Raw genomic sequence first — 24360 nt, 5'->3', positions numbered from 1 at the left:
AAATGAGGGAGGTGATGTAGCAAAGATTTTCATTACAGAGTTGAATTCACAAAATCGAAGGTCAAAACAATTGATTCAGCACCAACCTAAAATATGTTTCCTTTGGTCTACGATATTCAAAGTAGATTGATATTACTCAGTCAACATTAATTGACCCAGCAGGACAATTTCGCACTAAGTTCATGGATATACAACAGTTTTCATTTACCAAACAAAAATATTCAAATCTGTAAATATTATATTCTGAATCAATGGCCCTTGACTTTTGGTATCCTGTTAAATGATGCGAACAAGAAATTGAACGTGTCTTTCCTCGATTTATGTTACTGGGACAGTAAATATAAGAGTTAGATTTAAACCCCAAACGTAGAACGACTACGTATTGAGTGATGACCGTTCTACATTTTGTTCTTCCTGCACTCGACTGACCTGCCGTTGTACCTCTCCGTATGGCGTTAGTTGTCGACGTCTGCATTAGCAGTAGAAATTAATTTGAAAAAAAAAAAAAAACAAAACAAACCAAGATAAAAGCCTTGGAACGAAAAATGTAAAAAGAAATATAAAACATGTTATAATTGTAAACTTAATGCTTAGGTATGCTTAGGGAAACCTATCGTGCATGCTTCTTCCGTTCCCGTTTTCGGATAGTTAAATGGTGTTGTAAATACCATCTTCTGTCAGACAAATTAAATCTCATTTTTGCGCTTGAATATTCCTACATTTGTTAACCTTTAAATGTGTTGTTATAATGTATCCACGAGTTACGAGATGATGAAAATGATAATCAACGACTATGATAGATTGTGGAACACATTTGTACCATAAATGAACATTAAATAGTACGCCGTCTATAAACTGTAGTCGACAGGTTTAATTTTGTCGATACTATACGCCCTTAAGATAACTTAACAGTTTTCTACGGTGCAGCAACAATGAACGGACATGCTCTCATTCTGTTTCTCTTATTTGCAAATCATGATTCAAGTGTAAGGGGAAGAGATCTATGTGGTAAGCTACTTTAATTTTCAACGTTCCAAAGAATAAGTAATTCTTGTTGCTTTATTTAATTGTTAATGTCTTAAGTTTATCAGTTTAGTTAGTATTGTGTTTTGTTTGCCAAATTTCAATTAATTAAATTCTAAGATTTAATAAATAATGTTTCAATAAGACGTTTTTGTTTTTACTGTTTTACCTGAGAAGGCAATGTTTTTTTTAGTAATATGCTTTAACTCATTATGTTCTACAAAAACGTTGGAAAAAAATGACTTGAATCCCAAACATATAAAATAATAAGTCATTAATAGACATTGTCCTACTATACCAATGCTAAAAATTCTTTCAGAACAGCCACGTCCAGATTTTCCTGCAGTCTTAAGAAACAATCAGTTTAAAGGGAATCAAGGTTTTACTTGGAGATTTAGTGACAGGTTTAGTCCTGTGTATGGCTTTGCAATGTGGACGGCGATAGAACACACAAGTCATTTTCTGACAGAATAGTATGTTTTTTTTTTCAATTTTCACTAAGTCAAAATATTTAGGATATGAAAAGTGATCATAAGTGCAAGTAACCTTTCCAAGTATTGCAAACTGTTAGGATAAACATCGATTTCGCATTGTATGATAATCTTTTTTTGAACTATATAACTAAAAATCTGAACGTTTCGTGAAGCATTTTAGTAAAATATGATATTAAAGAGTAATCAAGGGAACCAATGTTATATCGGTAATCAAAAAAATATAATCCAGGTACAAAGACCAAACATGGAAAACAGACAAACACAAACAAAGAACAAAAAGTAACTAAAATCATACATACAAAGTAACAAAAGCAAATGAGCAACTCGGACTCCACTAAAAACTGGGAGCATGGACCAAGTGCATTAAAGATATGATTGGTTGAATTAAAAATACTCTGTCATTATATTCGTTGTAAAAGTAAGATTCTGTCATTACATCCACCCTTTGACTGTGCTGAAAGTCAAGAATGGAGTGAATAGTATTTTTTTATCGTCTGGTTTTCTTGATAAAAATGCAAATGGAAATATTTTCGAACGTTTGATTGTTAAATTATTGTAACTGACGTGGACATTAAAACATGTTTTATGAATCAGCAGTTTAATTTATTAATATATCAAATGAAAATAATTTATTCTGTATTTCATATTTCATTTATAATGTGCGCAGGTACATTAACACTTAGAAGCAAAAAAGTGAAAGAAGATAGGTGAAAATGAATATATGAGGACGTGAAATTATACATATAATCATATAATTATTCTCCTTTATATGCGATTGCTCTGATATATATATATATATGCCAAAACATTGTGTGTAATTAGGAAATGATTTTCCTTCACTTCAAACGCAGACTCACACTGTGTGATATAAAGAGTCGAAGGTATAATCTATACAATCAGTTCTTTTTTTTGGTTACAGCTATGTAAATAACTTCACTGCGGAATCAAATAACATTATGTATCATTGTGTAAAATTCGAAAAACTGAATTATGGAGCAACTGTAAATGTCTGGGTCTATCAACGTATGTATACCATTTATTCATGATTAGTAAGACAAATGTAATAACCTAGCAACGTATATGTATTATCGTACTCTTCCTTAGCTACCCAAATGTCATTGTTGTAGCGTAGCAGCGTATGTGCATAATAGTATTCACACTTACCAACATATATGTTAACGTTGTTGCTTAGTAGGTATGCATATCACCATGTCTATTGTTATTCACATAGATGTTGACGATGTTGCCTCAACCTATGTATATCATCGGAATCATGCTTAGTAACACTCATGCTAACGCTGTTGCTAAGCAACGTAGATGTATTATCGCATAAATGCTTGGTTACATTTACGTAAACTTCGTAGCCGAGCAACATTTATACAGATATAAACATGGCTGACTCACAACGTACCTTTATCAGTAACAATGTACACAGACTTCAACCAAATGTTGTTGCATTCATTTTTAACCAATACCAATGTTCCAATCTTCAAACGAATAAAAATCAATAATTTTTGTACGTTATTTTTGTTTCAAATGAGATACAAAGGTATAGGCTCATATTCCCTGATCTATACGCGAAGGATATTTAGAACGAATATAGAGAATATAAGACCATATTGTCGTTGAATATTTCAAATACTAAATATATTCTACTGGAGTGTCTTTATGTGCTTTTCTTGTTTCTTTGCTAGTTCGTCTTCGCGTGTTATTGACGTCAAACAGGCATGTCGTTCTTGATGTTACATATCTGATAACATTGTGGGAGAAAAAGTTTTTTTCACCTATTTTCATTTGAAAAGACGTAATTATCGCATATTGACTTTTTTCCTTTGTTTTAAAAAAATATTTCCTGAATCGCTTCTAAATCTTCTATATCCTCATAGCAACTTTTGTCAAACGGATCAAACAAATTGCATGATTACATGGCATATTTCACCCCAGTATATTAAATATGTATATTTATGATGGTGCTTGCCAGCGTTTATCACTACGTTAATGTTAATTTTAAAAAATGTACATGTAATGTCAATGAATTTTAATCATTATATATGAATAGGTACACAAATAGGAACAAACATTTTAACAATGTGTAGTTAAAATTTAAACTGTAGTAAAATCATTTACCTTGACCCAGGGTAGGATAAAAAACGTAAAACATTTTTTATAGAGTTGATTTCTTTACAGCTATACCCAAGTCATACAACGACCCTAAGCCTAGTATGTGTGAACTTTGTACCGGAGATTTGAGACGGATGCACAGACTTACAAGTATGATCTAACTTGGGTAGCTTTTGAATTGTAAATCGCAAATTAAATCATCATACACATGTAATTAGCAAAATCTTGTCTAAATTAGTCAATTATTTCGTCGAATTAAGTTATTTGGCGTTTTATAAACGTATTATCAACTTTGATAAGCAAATAGATACAACATCAACAACATACTTGTACCAGCTTTATTGTAACTGTAATACATTTTAAACTATGCGTGGAATTATGATATTAAATGGTAAATAACTGCTGACACTTTGGTATTTTTTTTCGACACGGCTTAAAGCTTATATGTTAGTATCATCTTTTTATTAAAAGTATGTGATGTAACGCATCTATTTTCTGATTATAAATGTTCTTGATACACATCGGGAAAAAGTATTGCAATAATCAAGGTTTTTTAATTCGTTTGCAGAAAAGGAAGAATCAAAGTTTCATCCTGAAACTACATTCAAAATTCGATTATTTTGACTAAATTGGACCATGAGCCAGTGCAAATGGAAAAATATTTCATTCAAACAAAGATATCAGCTTGGCCTTAAAATATGCAGTTAAATACAAACGATTAAGGTTATTCGCATTCCAGTGGTAACACCGGAATCATGCCAAAGGTCTTGTGACTTTAAACTACTACAAACTAGCTATTAAAAATATTTGAGTGAGTATGGGCGTTTCATAAGACGTCTTATACTGTAACCGACGGTTTTCAGTTCTGTAATTATTTTATTTAAAGGGTCACTTTTGGCAACCATTTTAATTTTAAATGCAGAGCTGTTAACAAATGTTTTTGTCTGACAATATTTTCAAAGGCACTGATTTCACGGCCTGTTTGGTACTATTCGAGTTCTTAGACGGTACTTTACTACGAAATTTTGTGTTTATTTACGATTCAGCTAATCGTATAATGTTAGTGGCTAACTCGACGAGTAGTTTGTTTGAGAGACATTTCAGCATCCCTCTTCCAAACGTTTTTGCATTTGAATATCTTTGGTGGGCTCGATTCGAGAAAAACAAGCTTACAAAGAACATAAACAATTGCAATTGTAAAAATGTTTCATTCTAAATCCTACGAGTATACAAAATACAATAGAAAACACAATGATGCAGACGATTAATATTTTTGTACTGGTAAATGTTTAATAAAGAGGACGCGTTCATTAAAAGAAATCAAGGGGACCAAGGTTATAGCGGTAATCAAAAGAATGTAATCCAGGGACAAAGACCAGACATGGAAAACAGACATACACAACAAAGAACATAAAGTAACTAAAATCATACATACAAAGTAAAAAAAGTAAATGAGCAACTCGGACTCCACTAAAAACTGGGAGCATGGACCAGGTGACCGGTAGGGTAAGCATCCTCTGCTTTTCTAGAAACACCCGCCGAGTTGCTCATAAAAAGTCAAGTCCGGGTAGGCAAACGAGGGAATGAGAACTGTGACCCGCTGAATAAATCAGTTTTCATGATGCAGATGGATACACCATAACGATCCACGATGATGACGATCATAAAACTTCTGTAGTGATGACTTCAATCTTGTAGCAACATAACCCTGTTCCAGAAGCCTATTTGTGAGAGTTCTAGCGCAATACAAAAAGTCTGCATAGTTTCCGCAACACTCCGTACGAAGGTGCTGAAGGGATGTTGCCACAGATGAAAGGAAAGTTGACAATTCTGAATGAAAAGTCATAACTTTTGTCATAAAGTTCAGTCAATAGTTTCTCTTTACCATCGATTTCTAAGTGTAGTCAAGATACATCTCTTGAACCGATCCGCGCAACGATTTGACGGATCGATGGCCGTCGACTGATTGATCGCTGACGGATCGATGAACGATGATCGTTGACCGACCTTATTGCAATTTTGTTATGTAAGATGACTTAAGATCTGTTTAAAATAAAAGAAATGTAAAATAAAAGTATGAATTGATGTTTAAATCTATTACATTATATAAATATGTGTAAGATTGAAAACGAAAACAATGAAAACCGTTAAATACAGTGACCGTTCCGTGGTCATGTAATGCGATCACCGGTATAACGGATCGGTTTGACTGATCGGAAACTGATCGGTGTCCGATGACCGATCGCAATTTTTGTTGCACCGATCGCTTCAGGTACTGTATGAAGCTGACCTTAAAGTTTCTGTAGTATCCTTGATCTCAATTTCTTTGGGGTAGATGCGATGTATCAAATCCCAGAAATTAGGATCGTTTAAAGATAATATTTCATCTATATAGCGGAAACTGAGATTAAAGGATCTAGCCAAACGATATTTTTTCTTTCGGAACAAATCCGCTATAAAGTTAGCCTCATAAGAGAGAAAGTCGAGTCTCGGGTTGACGAGAGTGGAAAGGACAATTATGACACGTTGAACAAATCAGTTTAACGCGCTGCGTCAAATTTGCAACATTTTGAAGTCATGGGCTTCAGTCAAGGACATGAATTAAAATGTAGTATTTCATTCAAAACATATTTCAACACATATTTCTTATAAGATTAGCATACTTCACACTTACATTTTAATTACAGATCTAGCTTCTGGATTATTAAGTGAGTATGTTATAATTTACAGTCGCAATATAACCTACTGCAATTGAATTATAAAAAGTTTTTAACCACTTGTAAAAGCGTAAAGTAGTGCCGTATTCTTTTAAATCGCTCTCTCTCTCTCTAGATTGACATGGTATAGATTATACATTTTATGAAACTTAAAACACATTTACCCTTAAATGTCCATGTACATTTGACTGCTGTTTCATACCGTCAATTTGAAAAAGAAGGCATTTGCAGCAGACTTGACTATATTACAATTTCTTTACTGAACTGTAGATTACAATGCTATTTTTTTTTAAAGATATGGCAAAGTCGAATTTGAACTACAAGTCCTTCGCTGTTGATTTATCTTACCGGCATTTTAGTACAATATTAAGTTTTAACGAAATATGACATACACGTGTAATCGAATAATTAGTATTAAGAATATGTTGTTCAACTAATTACATATACATTTTTTTACATTCAGTCAGTAACGATCCCCCGCAAAAGTTATCAGCCCCGTACAAACCAGATTTCTGTTTCTCGTACTGTGAAAAAGAACGAATGACTTAGGTAAACATATTACAATTTATATTTTATATCAATTATCAAATTATAAAACCGGATGAATGTTAAGCCATCAAAGAATGTTTTTATCTTCTTAATTATTTGATCCGTGTTGTATGTTTTGGTCGTGCTTTCCTGAAGTTTATGATATATACTCTTTCTTGATTTTTCCATTGCCTGTCGTATTGTTGAAACATAGTGTGTGTTAGAGTTCTCATTCAAAATGTGGAAATACTTAAGTTTTTAGTGTAGTCCGAGTTGCTCATTTAAATATGATACTTTGTATATATTATTTTCGTTATTTTATGTTCGTTTTTGTGTTTGTCTGTTTTCCATGTCTAATATTTTCCCTGTTACATTCTTTTGATTTTGGCTATAAAGAGTAATCAAGAGAATCAAGGTTATAGCGGTTATCAAAAGAATGTAATCCAGGGACAAAGACCAGACATGGAAAACAGACATACACAAAGAACATAAAGTAACTAAAATCATACATACAAAGTAACAAAAGTAAATGAGCAACTCGGACTCCACTATAAACTGGGAGCATGAACCAGGTGTACCGGCAGGTTAAGCGTCCTCTGCTTTTCTAGAATCTTGATTCCCTTGATTTCTCATTCAAAAGAATAATCAAGGGAACCAAATTCGAGCAAAAATTACAAGAATATATATTGCAAGTATAAAGACTAGATATGGAAAACACACACACACACACACACACACACACACACACAGCATTATGCAACGAAAAGAACACGTACCAAAAACCAGACACAATACTACAATCAGAACTTGTAAACTCCAAAAATTTACAAAACAAGTAATGAGAATTCCAGACTCATTATAAATTAAATTATCTGTTTTCTACCTTTTTAGGCTACGTTTTTGGATGCATTCCACTTCCGAACGACGAAAAATCCAGATATCAAAAGTTTGATACCTTTACAACTGAACCGACGAACACTCAATATTTGCAATAACAGTTATAGATTGTAAAGCAAAAACAGACGGTTGATAACACGCATTTATTACCATGTCCTTTAGAACAAGAAAATTTAAGATTGCTCAAAGAAAATTAGTCTGATAAGGCTTTCTGTTTCTTATAATGTTTACATTAAAATCGTACACTGCAAACAATTTAGTTAAGAAACTAAATAGCTTTTTCCAAAAATGTAACTTAAAAAGTAGGCCCAATAAGGCGAAACCATGAATAAAATTACATCAATCTTACCCTGCAAAATGAAGGGGTCTTTTCCATAATATGAAAAAAAAACATACAGATTACCAAAAATTTGTCGTAATACTGATTAACAAAACATTTGAAATTTCACATTCAATTTGAAATTGAATGTGAATTTTTTCATTCATAAAGATATTTTATTTGATCGAACGAGTCTATTTATCAGTTCAAATTAAAGAGAGATGACCTTGATGGAAACAAGATATTTATAACACAGGTTATAAACTTAACCATGAAAATATTAAGCTCCAAAACTAGTTTTAACGCCTACAAGGAAATACAATTGTAATAAAAACAGAACTCAAACTTGAAATGAAAAAATGCCTTAAAATTTGAAACTTACAGTTATGATGATAAAAACTATAATAACAAGTTTTGAAGCAAAATGCATAGCAAGAATGTCATGGTGACCGACCTATTAAAAATTTTGAAAGAGTTCCGCCATACAACTTTCGATTTAAAATAAATGTTATGTCACAATTGTACCTTCTTACTGACAAAAACATTTTAAAACAAAGTGTAATTTGCCTATTGAAAACAAACAAACAAACAAAACAAAACAAAATTTGAAATGTAAATTAAATATAATTAGACAGGATTAGCCTAAAAAGTGACTTTTACATGCTTGTTAGAAAACACCGGATGTGCATGTACATCGTATTAATATACACTATAGAGTGACTGCAACTTGTTAATTGACCCTTGGTAGTCAGCACATTTTTACAAAAAAAAAATGATTCTCGAAAAGCAAAGGACGCTTACCCAATCGCTCAACCTGTAGTACGTGGCCTGAGATAACCTCCCGCGCTACCCCCACTCATCAGCCATATGACATATGTATGTATCACCATGTAGCCCAATGTCTCACATTTACAACAGTACCAGGAAAGATGCATTAACGCTTAGGGTTTTGGGGTACATGTAAAAAGAAAAAACAATTATCCCTACCCCGCCGAAAAATCTTATATGATAGACAAGTTGTAATGCTAAGTTGAAAGGATATAGTCAAAAATTAATCTAAATAATTCAGAAACGTATCTTTTTTTTTGTTTTTGTTTTATTTTTGTTTCCCCTTTGCTCTATTTACCGTTAAAATTCATGTAAAGCAAATGTTACACATATATATTGTAAAATCTAGATAACTGACAAAATCCTATCGATATTTGTGTCTTAAGATTTATTTGTTGTTCTTCGTGATCATAAGAATACATTCCATTTTTTAATATTTGACACAAAAGTTGACACAAAAAAAAAATCGAGCAAAAATTAAAAAAAAAATTTCCATTGATGTAGAAAAATTGAAAACAGACACAACGGAATAAAATTCAATTTGAAATTATGGTATACTAGAAAGCTCAAAAGACTAAATTAGTTACGGTAATATTAAAGTAATCAAAGGAACCGAGGTTATGGCGGTAATCATTAGAATGTAACCCAGGGACAAAATCCAGACATGGAAAACAGACATACACAACAAAGAGCTTACAGTAACTAAAATCATACATATAAAGTAACAAAAAGCAAATGAACAACTCGGACTCCACTAAAACCAAGCTTCTAAATAAATCAACCGAAATTTAATTGCAGATACATGTCACAAAGAACGAACATTTCCTACCTCACTTTGATATATGTGCTATCAATATAATGACATGTGAACACGTATACAGTATATCAAAATTTGAATTAAATAAGATAAGTAGATATGTATTCAATTATCTTTGGCTCCTTGCAACTACATATGGATCAAAATTTCCCAGAGGGTTTTCACCTATCTAGTAGTCTGACCTCGAATTTCATCAGATTTTATTCATTATATTTAAGTAGCAGTCCACGTAAGAATCATGCAAATTGTGGTTCATTGTTTGAAAGACTACATATTTTTATTTTTGATATTTTGTTTAAAATGTCAGAGTAAACAAAGTTACATGTGTTTTTTTTCATGTAACCGATATTCATATGGGATAAAAATTATATAGAATGCACTGTAGATTTCAAAATTAAGGATGACACTCAAACACAATAGAATCTACTGGATTTTCAATGTTGATTATCTCCTTAAAGCAGGCAGATATGACTGACTCATTACAAATTTCACAATATAGACCCATAAAACAACTAAATTACAAAAAATAAAAGAGTAATCAAGGGAACCAAGGTTATAGCGGTAATCAAAAGAATGTAATCCAGGGACAAAGACCAGACATGGAAAACCGACATACACAACAAAGAACATAAAGTAACTAAAATCATACATACAAAATAACAAAAGTAAACTCAGCCTCCACTAAAACATGGGAGCATGGACCAGATGCACCGGTAGGGTAAGCGTCCTCTGCTTTTCTAGAAACACCCGGGTAGACAAACGAGGAAAGGAAAATTATGACCCGTTGAATAAATCAGTTTTCATGGTGCTGATGGATACACCATAACGATCCACGAGTTCATGATGACGACCATAAAACTTCTGTAGTGATGACTCCAATCTTGTAGCAACATGCCCCTGTTCCAGAAGCCTATTTGTTAGAGTTCTAGCGCGATACAAAAAGTCTGCGTAGTTTCGGCAAGCTCTGGCATAACGTATGAGTTGTGATATGAACACTCCATACGCAGGTGCTGAAGGGATGTTGCCACAGATGAAAGGAAAGTTGGCAATTCTGAATGAAAAGTCATTGCGTTTGTCGTAAAGTTTGGTCAATAGTTTTCCTTTACCATCGATGTCTAAGTGCATGTTAAGATATGAGGCTGACTTTACAGTGTCTGTAGTGTCCTTTATCTCAAGTTCTTTTGGGTAGATGTGATGTATCAATACCCCGAAATTAGGATTGTTTAAAGATAATACGTCATCTATGTAGCGGAAACTGAGATTAAAGGATCTAGCTAAACGGGATAAAATCAGCTATAAGTCAGCCTCATAAGAGTGAAGAAATATGTCAGCAAGTAAAGGAGCACAATTTGTTCCCATTGGAATTCCGACCACACTGGACAAATATGCTGTCGATTAAAAATTCCAGCATTTTGTAAATCTTTCTCTGTATATTTGAAAAAAATGATTTTGAATTATTTCTTACAACGTTTGAGGAATCTGTATCAAGAACTATATATTTGTGTCTAGGTGTACCATCTTTGTTTGGAAAAACAACGATGTATAATGTTTTTAAGTCGGGATTTTAACTTAGTATAGGGAATAGATTAAAGAATTAAAGACCTCACTGTCTTTAACCACTCTGACAGAGAATCAATGTCTTCTCTTTCTCGTTTTATTCATTTTCTTACATAGTCCTCGACGGCAACCATAAGAACTGTAAAGTTATAATTCCAATTTATGGAGCGTGGTTCAAGGTACTTGGGACCTTTAGAAAGGATATTACGCAGAGATTCGTTTTCGATTATGGTTAAAACTCCCGTGACGACGTGACCAGAATGACCATATTTGAATAGAGAGTTTTTGCAAGAACAGTCAGGTGGTTTAGTCTTGAAGTCCTCAATCTCGAAGTTCTGCAATAGCCTTTTATAATTGAAAATATTGGAATCAATGGGAAAAGTATAGGAATATGAAATAATTGGTATGGATTTGTCTTTCAAATATGGGGGAATGGTGAGGTTTTTGTGATGGAGGATATTACCCAAATTAATTGCATCTATACCTTTGTTGACAAACTGTAATGGAGGAAATGATCGTTTTTCTTCATCTTGACTTCAATAAAACTGGTTTAAAAAAATTTTTGGAAACCAATATCCAAAATGATGGCAACAAGTCTGTATAATGATGAAGTGGGGTCAGAAACAGGAGTGTCAAGATTTGGTTTGTAAAGGGAGTATAGTAGAGTGAGAGGTATAGAATAAAGTTTGGTTCTAATGTGATGAAGTCCAAAAGTTTTTGTATGAAAGGAAGGAGACTATCTGTAAAGACATCATGTCAGTTGGGTGACGTAAGGCCATGACTCCTTTCCCGTCTTGGATTTTTGTCTAATAAATTCATCACATTTATGCTACTGTTATACTGGCTTGAAATGTTTCCTATACTTTTGATATCGTCATGGCATCCGTAAGGTATTGAAGTACCTAGTCTGCGTATCCAGTACTCCTCTCTTTCCCTGCGATAGTTTTTACTTAGCGCACGCAAACTAAAGACCTTTTTTGCTGACATATTTACGGAAAAGTCGTTATCAAAGAGTAAACAAGGGAACCAAGGCCACAGCGGTAATCAAAAGAATGTAATCCAGGGACAAAGACCAGACATGGAAAACAGACATATACAACAAAGAACATAAAGTAACTAAAATCATACATACAAAGTAACAAAAATAAATGAGCAACTCGGACTCCATTAAAAATTGGGAGCATGGACTAGGTGCACCGGTAGGGTAAGCGTCCTCTGCTTTTCTAGAAACATCCGCCGAGTTCCTCATAAAAAGTCAAGTCCTGGGTAGGCAAACGAGGAAAGGAAAACTATGACCCGTTGAATAAATCAGTTTTTATGGGGTTGATGGATACACCATAACGATCCACGAGTTCAGGATGACGACCATAAAACTTCTGTAGTGATGACTTCAATCTTATAGCAATATAACCCTGTTGCAAAAGCCTATTTGTTAGAGTTCTAGCGCGATACAAAAAGTCTGCGTAGTTTCGGCAAGCTCTGGCATAACGTATGAGTTGTGATATGAACACTCCATACGCAGGAGCCGAAGGGATGTTGCCACAGATGAAAGGAAAGTTGACAATTCTGAATGAAAAGTCATCACGTTTGTCGTAAAGTTTGGTCAATAGTTTTCCTTTACCATCGATTTCTAAGTGTAAGTCAAAATATGAGGCTGACTTCACAGTGTCTGTAGTGTCCTTTACCTCAAGTTCTTTTGGGTAGATGCGATGTATCAAATCCCCGAAATCAGGATTGTTTAAAGATAACACGTCATCTATATAGCGGAAATTGAGATTGAAGGATCTAGCTAAACAATATTCTTTCTTTCTGATCAGATCAGCTATAAAGTCAGCCTCATAAGAGTGAAGGAATAGGTCAGCTAGTAAAGGGGCACAATTTGTTCCCATTGGAATATCGACCGTTTTTTGAAAAACACGTCCACCACACTGGACAAATATGTTGTCGATTAAAAATTCCAGCATTTTGTATATTTGGAAGATGATTTGGAATTATTTCTTACAAAGTGTGAGGAATCTCTACCAAGAACTATATATTTGTATCTAGGTGTACCATCTTTTGTTGGAAAAACAACGATGTATAATGTTTTTAAGTCGGGATTTTAACTGAGTATGGGGAATAGAAGTATACAGTGTTGAAAAATCATAGGTTTTAATGCTATTATATTCAGATAATAGTCGTGAACTGATTGTCTCGAAAAGATCTTTCGAATTTTTCAGGATCCACATTGAATTAATACCATTACGGGAGTAACAAGTGTTGTGGTAGGACTGCAGACCCTCTTTGTCAGTTGTGAGTATAGAAGTTAAAAGTTTTGAAAGAGGTTTGGTGGTACATTTTGCAGATCCAGTTATGAAAAGTTGTTTGTATGGATTCTTGTGACGTTTAGGAATCCAGTACATAGACGGGAAATCACAATCATCGTCCTTGGTAGAGAGACCAAAAGACGATAGTACAGATTGATGGTTTTCCTCAATCTCTTCTTTGGAAAGAGTGGTAGGAGTGTAGGTCTTATCACTGCTATTATTTTCTACGTTTACCTCTGATAATAAACATTGGATATAAAACGTTTTGCAGACAAAAACAATGTTGTTTTGGGCTTTGTCTGCTGGTACGACAACATACTTGTCGTGTATAGTAGACAATGTTTTTGCTACATCGGGGTCTTTGAAAACTGATGTAGCCGTGGCACTCATTGACCTACTTAAAACTTTCATTCGTTTCAAAATTAAAGACCTCACGGCCTTCAACCACTCTGACAGAGAATCAATGTCTTCTTGTTCTCGTTTTATCCATTTTCTTGCATAGTCCTCGACGGCATCCATCTTTTGATGTTGTCATTGCATCCGTAAGGTATTACAGTACCTAGTCTGCGTATCCAGTACTCCTCTCTTTCCCTACGATAGTTTTTACTTAGAACGGGACTGTTCGTAGGATGGTAATTTTTTTCTAAAATACGAACTTTCATGGAGAGGACAAATCACTGTATAAAACACATGCCAAGCTTGTAATCTTTGAATTTTAGTTCATGGATAATAAATACATCTTCTATTGGTATGTTTAGCGATGGAAATTTTATTTCAAATTAATGTGTACAAGATGATATAAAAAACTTTGCTTTCCGACAAAAATCAATACTTATAACCGAACGTTATGTGAGTTGTATGACATATTACTCGCGAGTAACATGACATAGTACTTATGTATTACATTTCACATGATTTTACCATTCATAGTAGCATGAATAAAAGTTACAACATATCCAATGAAATGCACAGAAGTTGTACAATACAAAAGCAAAAAAATAAATCTTAGATGAAAAAAATCTGACCATCATGTCGGCAAATAAATCGCATTTCCATTTGAAATGGTTGTTCAAAAAATTTTACCTGACAATTGTACGACATTTATTAAAAACATAGATCTGTATATGCAACTTAGATATTTGATTCAACGTTCATTCATCAGACATAATAATACTCGATTATTATTACTTTTAGCAATATATATGTCTTGAGGGGCTGAAAAAAATGTTAGAATTATACTTCAATTCGTTTATTTCAAGAATATAAATAGTAACATTCACAATATAAGTCAGCAGTGTAATGTATGCATGTTGACATTTTAAGTAAACAGTAAGATATAACTTATGTTTATATGCTAACAATTATTTATTAACAAAATAGTTAGCATCATGTGTTCTACAATACATAAGGTGTGTAATTTTACTTTTAGTCTTGTTTAGCTGTTGAGGTTTTCCCCGTACAATTCCTGAAACGAAAATAAAATCCCATTATGTGACGATGTTGCTTCACTGCTCCATCATCGGATCACATTGAAACAGGGAAGATAACTTAAGCATAGAAGGGTCTGAAAAGTTCCAAACGATGTTAGAACTGTCAAATTTGCAAACCAAATTTTTGGTCGTTACCTCCATGGGACTCAAACTCTTCACATGCTTAAATTGTCTATATCTTGAAAAACATAAATTTATTTAACTTATTATATACCCAAACCTTAGTATTTCGTTTCAAAGTAACTACTTGAATTTTGTCGAGAAAAAAAATAAAGAAGAAATTAAGTCAATTGGAACATAATTTAGTCTAATGCATTGCATGCAACAACAGAAACAAATTAAACTTGACAGAATGAATATGAATATCAAAATTGTAAAATATGTCATTTAACATTTAACATTTAACCTTTAACCTTTAACCTTATTTCTTCTGTCTATCTTAAGTCTTTGCATGTCTTATTTTGTTTTCACTTAAGTTTTCTTGGCATTGCTAGAGCCTGCCTTGGGGTGTGAAGGTTTCCTTGTCAGTCACTGAAGACTCATCGGTGGCTTTGAGCTAATAATATAATCCCGGATAGGTTGTTGTCTCATTGACTTATCTACCAAATCCATTCTCCTTATTTTTACATCATTTACGAAATAAACAAAATATGACACATTTCATATTCCCTTTGAAAATCAACCATCAATGCAATAAAGAACAACTGCAAATAGTTTGAGCAGCACACGTTTTGATTTATAAGGCCAAATTATGTTAAACTAAACGGGACACTGTATGAGTTCGATAGCATTTATCTTTATACTGAGAAAATGAAGACAAAATTGGTCATGAATTGATAAAAATGATTATTATCAAGACTTTAGTCAGCCAATCGGTAGATTCATGTAAATGGCGTCCACGTTTGCGAACTATTTTATAGTTCTTTGCTTATTGGAATGCATCAATAGTTTACATGTGTATACTGATGTTCAGACTGATGACAGTTAGAGGTTCTCAAAGGTTTAGAAGTTAATAATTAGACCGATGATATATTTTCAAAACTTTGCTGAATATTGATCGATCCCCAAGGACGATTTGGGAAACTCCTAGAAATTTCAAAAAAGTAGTAGAGATCTATAAATATTCAGAGGTTCAGGAAAATCGTTCACCGTAAAAATATGACATAGATTTTCTGATTTCTAAATTGTTTTAATGAAGTACCTGTTTCACAAATGACGGTAAACTGAAACATGCTCTGTGAAAGTCAGTGTTGTAGTATTTATATTTTAAACCCGTCTGATCATTTTCACATTTCTTCAATGGCTCTCGGAAATTGGTTTTCTGTAATGAATATGCCATTTTCATTGAAATATCTGAATACTATACTGATTGTTCATACAATTTTCTATATCATCTGTAAATTAAGTTAAGGGCAGAAATGTAATAAATCAAGAATAAGAAAAATGATTTTCATGTTTGATACATATAATGACTAATCGCTTTTTAAATGTTTATATATAAAAAGAACAAAAGATGAAACCAAATCCCAATGTTCATATACGACAGGTGTTTGTCTTTGTTTTACATGCATCTTTACCGAATTAACACCACACAATGTGTAACCGTAATTGTCGGAACACGGTTGAAGTGTGTAACAGTAATCAACGCAACCAAACATTTTTTTCAGTGTAGACATTTTCCTCCGAAGCTGTGGACCTGATACGAACATGTCTGGACCTGTAAAACACACAAAAGAGAACAATGGATGACAACATGAACATTAAAACTACTTAATGTTAATTTTGGATAACAAGACAGTATACAAATGTAAAGGTTATAGTGGAAAACAGGACAAACAATATGTAGGCACATTTGCATAAAATGTTAAGGAAAGTTGTATGAAATTTGAACATGCAAATCTAAAATAATTATTGTAAATTCTATGATGCATATAAAGCTCACAAATCAACCGCCTATCAGTAACTTTCAACAAAAGACATAAAGCTTTGACAACATATTCGGGGAACAGCGATCACATATACCTTGGAAACATGCTATTCCATCCGCTTTTAATGATTTCCGTATATTTCTGTAGTATTCATCAGTAAACAGGGATTCACCAGGTCCTATGCAATTTATAAAATTACTCATTTTACAAATATATGGTAAGAAACTGATTTAAATCCGGCTAAAAGAACCTTTTGTTTAAATTTTACTAAAATACAAACACAGAAAGCATAGTTGCTTTTTAACATTTTTGTGAAAGGACTAGATACTATGTTAACATTTTGGTATTGTATGGGTTTGCTAAGCAAGAGCTGTAAAACTATTACAAGATACGTGCAGAATTACTCTCACAGAAGGATAAGCCTATAAAACTGACGTTTATATATAGCTCTATATCAACTATTGTTGATGATGATGAGGTATGGATATTGGAATTACAATATTTTAAACAATAAAGGTTTGCACTATTGAAAATATTTACCTTGAGGATCAGGGTTGTCACTGATAATAATATCAAATTCATCTTGTCGTCCATTCAGATAATTAGCACCGTCTTCGATGATAAGATGTACCCGGGGATCATCAAACACTCGTGTTTCTTCAGGAAAATATTTCCGGAGGAGATCAGCAACAACCTAACCCATTAAATACTCTTACATTATTTGCAGAACTAAATTACTACATATACACTATAAATTAAAAACTTCTGGTGTTCATGTGAACCTTTATTTTATCTTCAAATTTCAAATTTTATGCCAGCTGAATGGGCAAAGCTGTGTAGTAAATTCCTTAAATAAAAATATCAGAAACTTATTGCGTATCCTACATATATTCTGATCGATAAATGAATATCTTTAAAAGAACCATCCATTTCACCACTCAGACAGGCGCATACGACAGTTTCTTTTGAATATTGTTGAAGAATTGTTTTTAAATTGTCTTGTTAGCTTTCATGTCAGCGTGATAAACTGTTTTGGTGACCCATCTTATTAGCTGTCGTTAGATATATCATTAAACCGAACTTATTGGTTTTCTTGTAAACTAACTCTCTACTTTTCATGTCAATGTGTCAAGTTGTTTTGATGACTTAATATATCAGCTATAGAAAGCTCATGTTATCTTGTAAGCTGTTTTCCTAGCTACCTTATCGACCTCACAAGCAACAACTTGTTCAACATCTGGTGACTTTAAAACTTCAGCAGTCGTTCCACCTGAGCATCCACCAATTATTAACACCTTGTATAAAAATAGAAGTTAGAATAATACCAAAATTAAAACAAAAACATAAAATACAAAATTAGTTTTCAAACATATCCAATACAACAAACAGTTTGCAAATATAATAAAGTTACTTATGATATTTTCCCAAATTTCATTGGTATTTCATGTATACGGTAGGACAAACTTAATCCAGATATCATCATGAAACACAATTTGTAGTCACAAAGAAAAATCAATGAACAAATATAAAAAGTCGGTAACACGAAAAAAAAGGAAAGGACAAAAAGGCCAAGGTATATGTACTGACTGTTCTAAACGTCATTTTGGGAAAAAAAACAAGGGAATACCTCAACCATCGATAAAACACCAACTACTGCAGAAAGAACAGCTATCATTATAACGAGATTTTTGGATTGTCAGTAGATTCATACACATGATATTGCGAACAGTTGGTCATTTTGTCTTCTTTATCTAAGATAATATCTATTTTATTGTATCGTAAACAGGCATGTCTTCTACTTGTTGTCGATTTAGTATATTACTAAGTATTCCATCGGAAATGCCTTATCCAAGTCAGGACCATTTTCGGTTGATTCCAACTTCCCAGTTTTTCTAATCATATATTTTCATTAGTTTATTGACATACAGTTTTCTTAACAGTTCAGATATTTTTTTATCTGTTGGTACACAGTACAAAGAATATTGTACAAAAATATTTCAAACCTATGAAAAGCTTGTTTTTCACATTTAATTTTCTCAAGTTCTTTGAGCATGCAAAAAGTTGTTTATCTATGAGAACATTTATCATTTCCATGGTTTGTTGTTTGAAATACCTTTTTGGGTTGTGGATGGCAGTTAAGTGGAAGATTGGCGATCATTTCATTGTAGCAGAATTCATCACGCTCTACATAATTTATAGCTCCATCTAAAACTAAAATCTTCCCAAATACTTTGCTGAAATCAAATAAAGTAGTCAATGTAGATAAAAAGACATATTTGACAGATATAATTGTGTTAAGTATACAGGTCGCGAATAAATTAAAAGATTCTTTCAATTTTTTTTTACATTCTTTTGATAACCGCTGTAACATTGGTTTCCTTGATTACTATTTCAAATACATGATTGAAAGTCAAAATAGTTAGCTAGGCACATACGATGTTTGCAAAATAAGATAAAATAAGAAAAAAAAGGTAACTATTATAACTCAATAGATGAAAACGACATTAAAACAGCAATGGAAATGCAAAACCATTACAAAATCACATCTGTTCACTATATGTTTTACACAAGGATAAGTAAAACAACTAGAAGGGTTTAATTGTTCAACTTTATAAGGAAAATAAATCCGTTTATATTTCATTATTTGTTTTTTTTTAATATGAAATAGTTTGCATCACTTTAAAATACTGTAATCATAGATGATACTTTGTGTCACTTTATGAGAGACATATGAAGCTGACAATCATCATGTTAGGGAGATTAATCGAGATAACCAAAATTGTAGCGGAAATCAAAGAATGTAATCCAGGGACAAAGACCAGACATGGAAAACAAGCGAATACAACAAAGAACATAAAAATAACTAAAATAATACAAACAAAGTATCAAAAGTAAAAAACCAACTCGCTCTCCACACAAAACAGGGAGCATTGACCAGGTACACCGGTAGGATTGGCAACGATTCAATAATCAATAACGAAAAAACAGTGTTAAAGTGAAATGTTTATATTGAACTTTTCTATTCTTTCCCTCTAATGAGGCTGATTTTATAGCTTATCTGAAACAAAAGAAGGAACATCGTTCAGCAATACTAGTTTCGGGGATTTTATATCCAATGAACTTGAAATAATGGATACTACATACACCATTGTCAACTTTTCTTTCTAGAAAAGCAGAGGACGCTTACACCACCGGTGCCCCGGTTCATGCTCTAAGTGTTAAGTGGAGTGCGAGTTGCTTATTTAATTTTATATCTTTGCATAAATATATCTTATTTTGGTTATTCTTTGTTCTATTTCGTGTTTTCCATGTCTGTTTTTCCCTGGATTACATTCCTATGATTTCCGCTAAAAATCATGGTTCCCTTGATTATTTCTATAACTTTATTACTACATTTATGTACTGTTTACATACCACACTTGGTTCTATTTCAAAACGAAATTTTTATATAACCAAGATTTTACTCATCAAGGTTTTCGATGTCATAAATTCATATTAAAAAAAATCATTTTTTTTTCAGCCGATACGAAGAATTTATTCTCGAATACAGATGTACTTGTAAACATTTAAAGGAGAATACTACGTTGTTGTGCAAGTCATAACTATCTGTCTAATCTGTTAAATGGTCATGGAAATTACATTAAAAAAATCTTTTTCTTAAATAGTTAATTGCGATTTATAATAATTTAATTTGAATTTTTCGCGCCTATGATCGCCATCATGTCAGACAACATTGACGAACAACTGGATATACAGTTAGAAGAGTAATATGTCTGAAGAAAATCTAATGGCTATTTCCATAGAGTGTTCTTGCTGCTTGTCAAAGAACGTTTTGAATATTTCTGTTTTATCATTTGTGCAATCACAAGCTTGACCAGTGCAATCTGCCCTGTGACGTGAGGTTTCCATTGACGACCAATGTATGGCCTTGAGCTGATATTTTCATCCTGGTAAAGTTGTTGTCTCTTTGACATATTCACAATACACATGAGCGTTATATCGAACAAAAAGTACGTCGAATTTGACTGTCAAAGCACAGTAGGTACTACGGGTTGAACGGACGAACAAATATAAAACAATATATTGATAATAATGCCATTGTAAACCTTGTTACTGTACATTGATTTTCCAAAAAAAGACAAAAGACGCCTACCTTTGAAAAATCAGAATATCTTGAAGGTCTGATTTTCCTTCATATAGTATTTCTTCAATCTCCACTCCAACACCATAACAAGTATCCGATATATCGAAGAACCAATTATCGCGTATCTTCCTGGTGGACATTATTCTAAGAAAACAAGCTGTATTAATGAATAACATATGAATAAGACAAAGTGACGTGTAAACTAGAATTTATGTAAATGGCTAAATATATAATTTGAAACAAAACTTAAAAAATACAGATGAAATAAGCCCAACCGGAACCAAAAAAAGAAATGTCTATTAGTAATCAAAGGAATCAAAATTCGAGTATTCCAAAAATAAAGACTAGGCAGGGAAAACAAACACACATAAAATTAAGAAAGAACATGAACTGATAAAAAAACACCACTTGAAAAGAAACAAAGTAGTGAACGTGCAGCCTAAAACTTCGACCATGGACTACGTCGATATAATAAAATAATACTTGAGATAAATAGACGATAATGTCTGCCTAAAACTTGGACCATGGATCACATCGATATAGTAAAATACTACTTAAAATATATACAATAATGTAAGTACCAGTTGTAACTAAATTTCTGTGTAAAGTTGTTTTCAACGCAGGTGAATATGCCTCGCCTATCGTGAAATCATTTGATGATCTTAATTTATATGTTGTGTGCTTGCCAGTCAATCAATTAAGAATACAAGGAAGCATTAAATGCAATATCGTATTGATATCATGAGTTTGCTGTGTGTACGTGTTTTAATAGTATAATTTCAATCTATGTATCGGCATGCTCCAGATTAATGCAATATCAGCTTAATATGACGAAAACAAGTTAGCACTTGGCTTAATCATGGCCTTCAGGAGAATATATTTACAAGTTAAATCAGTATTTATATTTGTGAATATTAATGTTGCACAATAGAAAATCAATCAACGTATGTCTTAATTCTAAAATTGGTCGAGACACAAAACAGGATTATGTATGATATTCTACTTATGCAGACAAATACATTGAATATATGTCAGTTAAACCTAAAATGAAGTTACACGAGTACTTTTAAATAAATTTTACAAATAATATCTTATAAAGTTATACATTGTAGCAAAATGATAAGTTTCAGAAGTGTTATGAGTAAATACCACGAGAACTTTAATGCGGATAGTAGGTGTCAAGTTCGGTATTTAGTTATCCCGTTGAGACGACGAATCTAATTGACTATATCTTGTTTCTTCTATGAGATTGAAACTTCATAGTGGTCAAATATTGATGTAGACCGTATGACTTCAGTTGTGATAATATTAACAAAGGCTGAACATACCCTTGATTGAGAATATTTGACAATATCTCCGAGCTACAGAAACAGGTCAACTTTGAGATGGATATAAAATACGCTGGAGATGTAAATATTTTGTCACTATTAAGGGAAAGTGTATTGTACTATTGGGATGTAATAAACATGCTTGTCGGAATGAATCGATTTCATACGTCCTGTGTTATCAAAATATAAATAAAGGTCTTGGTATGAGGACCATACGAAGGTGCAAAAGTTATCTCTTCAATTTCAAGTTCATTTGAAAGATTAGAAATAGGTTGTTGGTTGGTTGTTGGGGTTTAACGTCCGAGCACCAATATTTCAGCTATATTCAGACAATGAACATGAAATGGATGATAAAATGAACATGAAATGAAAAAAAAGAAAGGATGGGTCACAAGGATAATAGGGTCGACAAATTTTGATTGCCACTGGAAAAAGGGGGGATGGGTAAGGTCGGGCAATTTAGCCTCCTGAGGCGGAGCGCAAAGGTTCCTACTCCTATCGAATACCACAGCAGGGTTCTTTAATGTGCGAGGAACGTGGCATCTTTCCCAACACGGTGCACCACTATGGTTTGCGGTCAGGTTTTCCGTATTATAGCCTGACAACCCCAGCATGTAACATGCCAGGGGTACCCCATTCCACCACCTGGGGCACACATCCCAGTTGCTCTGTGGGCAGAGCGCCTAACCCCCGGCTAGGTTTCTGAGCACTATTTAGTCGCCTTTTACGACAAGCTTAGCGCTGCTGCAGGCCTATTCTTTTAAACACCCGGACCTGCACGGGGAAAGATTAAAAATAGGTAATCCTTTAAACATCAACCATCTATATAACGGAAACTGAAATTGAAGGACTGTTACGAAAAGTAAGGCTACATTTTGTATCAATTTTGATGTTTTAAAACATTTTGCGTCTCAACAAATACTTGAAAAACTAATTTCTCCATCTTCCCCATTCTAAATCCCCATCCCCTATTCCCAAACCCGTACACCATATAATGAGACGTACTGTACCTCTGTTTGTACATTTATGAAGCCTCGGTTTCCAATTAATAATGGGGAGAGCCATGTTATCATCACCTATAGGAATACAGAAGGAGAGTAGATATGTGATTGTTAATTATGTCTTCCTTTGGTATGGTACTAAGAGAGTATGTTGGATTTCCAATTGAATCTTTCAAGACCTATTTCCTTATAAATGTACCATAAACTAGATTTGTACTGTACTTTTTAACACAATTTATAAATAAAATTTATTAAATGTTTAAATTTTGTCATTTAATTTTGGCAAATTTTCTCACTAATTTCAAGCATCTCAAGCGCCTCAAATAAATAATAACGAAGTAACAGAAAAGATGAGGTTCGCCTTTAAACAAATATTGCAAAAAAAATGAAAAAAATTTCTATAGCACTGGTTTCCTATTAGAATGACAGTTAACATAACTGCAATACTGCTTATTAAGGTGAAAATGTGTGAAGATATAGGTATGGAATTGTGGCTAAACCGTTCATAAATGTGCTGAAAATTACGTGACAAGGATTGAAATAATGAGGAAATTATCATGTAACCAATCGATTGTTCAATGAGTTTATCATCTGCAAAATGATGTCTTTGTTTTATTGCATGTGATATTTTCATAGACTATGGTAGAAACTTGTGTTACTTGTTACTTACATGCATCTTTGAATAATTGTTCAAAAGATATTACTTGACAATTTTATGAACAGCAAATACAAACATATATCTGTATATGCAACAATGCATCCAACGTTTATTTATCAGACATTTCAATACTCGATTGTTATCACTTTTAGTCATTTATATGTTATGAGGTGCTGAATAAAACGTTAGACTTATACTTCAATT

At 33.0% G+C, this 24360-nt stretch overlaps 2 protein-coding genes across 2 annotated transcripts; one reads left to right on the top strand and one right to left on the bottom strand.

The window, feature by feature from the left end:
- The first annotated feature begins 873 nt into the window (after window positions 1–873).
- On the top strand, window positions 874–8140 carry LOC148599096 (uncharacterized). Its single transcript, XM_088561750.1, has 7 exons — window positions 874–1008; window positions 1343–1496; window positions 2437–2540; window positions 3705–3788; window positions 6326–6346; window positions 6819–6904; window positions 7775–8140. Exons 1-6 carry the CDS (start codon window positions 933–935, stop codon window positions 6902–6904), a joined length of 525 nt encoding a protein of 174 aa, XP_088417876.1. The 5' UTR covers window positions 874–932; the 3' UTR covers window positions 7775–8140.
- A 6677-nt stretch (window positions 8141–14817) lies between these two features.
- On the bottom strand, window positions 14818–23041 carry LOC148599095 (spermidine synthase-like). The gene is made up of 8 exons (XM_088561281.1): window positions 21179–23041; window positions 19139–19259; window positions 18228–18320; window positions 17566–17719; window positions 17120–17203; window positions 16675–16814; window positions 16299–16418; window positions 14818–15072 (listed from the first exon to the last, which is right to left on the bottom strand). Exons 1-8 carry the CDS (start codon window positions 21343–21345, stop codon window positions 15043–15045), a joined length of 909 nt encoding a protein of 302 aa, XP_088417407.1. The 5' UTR covers window positions 21346–23041; the 3' UTR covers window positions 14818–15042.
- Window positions 23042–24360: the final 1319 nt, after the last annotated feature.

This window comes from Perna viridis, chromosome 14, assembly GCF_037379345.1.
Source record: "Perna viridis isolate PV_CMFRI_1.1 ecotype Kerala chromosome 14, ASM3737934v1, whole genome shotgun sequence".
Classification (NCBI taxonomy): domain Eukaryota; kingdom Metazoa; phylum Mollusca; class Bivalvia; order Mytilida; family Mytilidae; genus Perna; species Perna viridis.
The sequence above is the reverse complement of the archived record's forward strand: the minus strand, read 5'-3'. Positions and strand labels throughout refer to the sequence as shown.

Coding starts and splice junctions, on each gene's coding strand:
- LOC148599096 (XM_088561750.1), top strand. CDS start 933: ATGAACGGACATGCTCTCATTCTGTTTCTCTTATTTGCAAATCATGAT. Junction 1,497..2,436: donor AGTCATTTTCTGACAGAATA/GTATGTTTTTTT, acceptor TTTTGGTTACAG/CTATGTAAATAACTTCACTG. Junction 3,789..6,325: donor ACGGATGCACAGACTTACAA/GTATGATCTAAC, acceptor TTTTAATTACAG/ATCTAGCTTCTGGATTATTA.
- LOC148599095 (XM_088561281.1), bottom strand. CDS start 21,345: ATGTTATTCATTAATACAGCTTGTTTTCTTAGAATAATGTCCACCAGG. Junction 18,321..19,138: donor GCCATCCACAACCCAAAAAG/GTATTTCAAACA, acceptor TTTTTATACAAG/GTGTTAATAATTGGTGGATG. Junction 17,204..17,565: donor TGACAACCCTGATCCTCAAG/GTAAATATTTTC, acceptor TAAATTGCATAG/GACCTGGTGAATCCCTGTTT.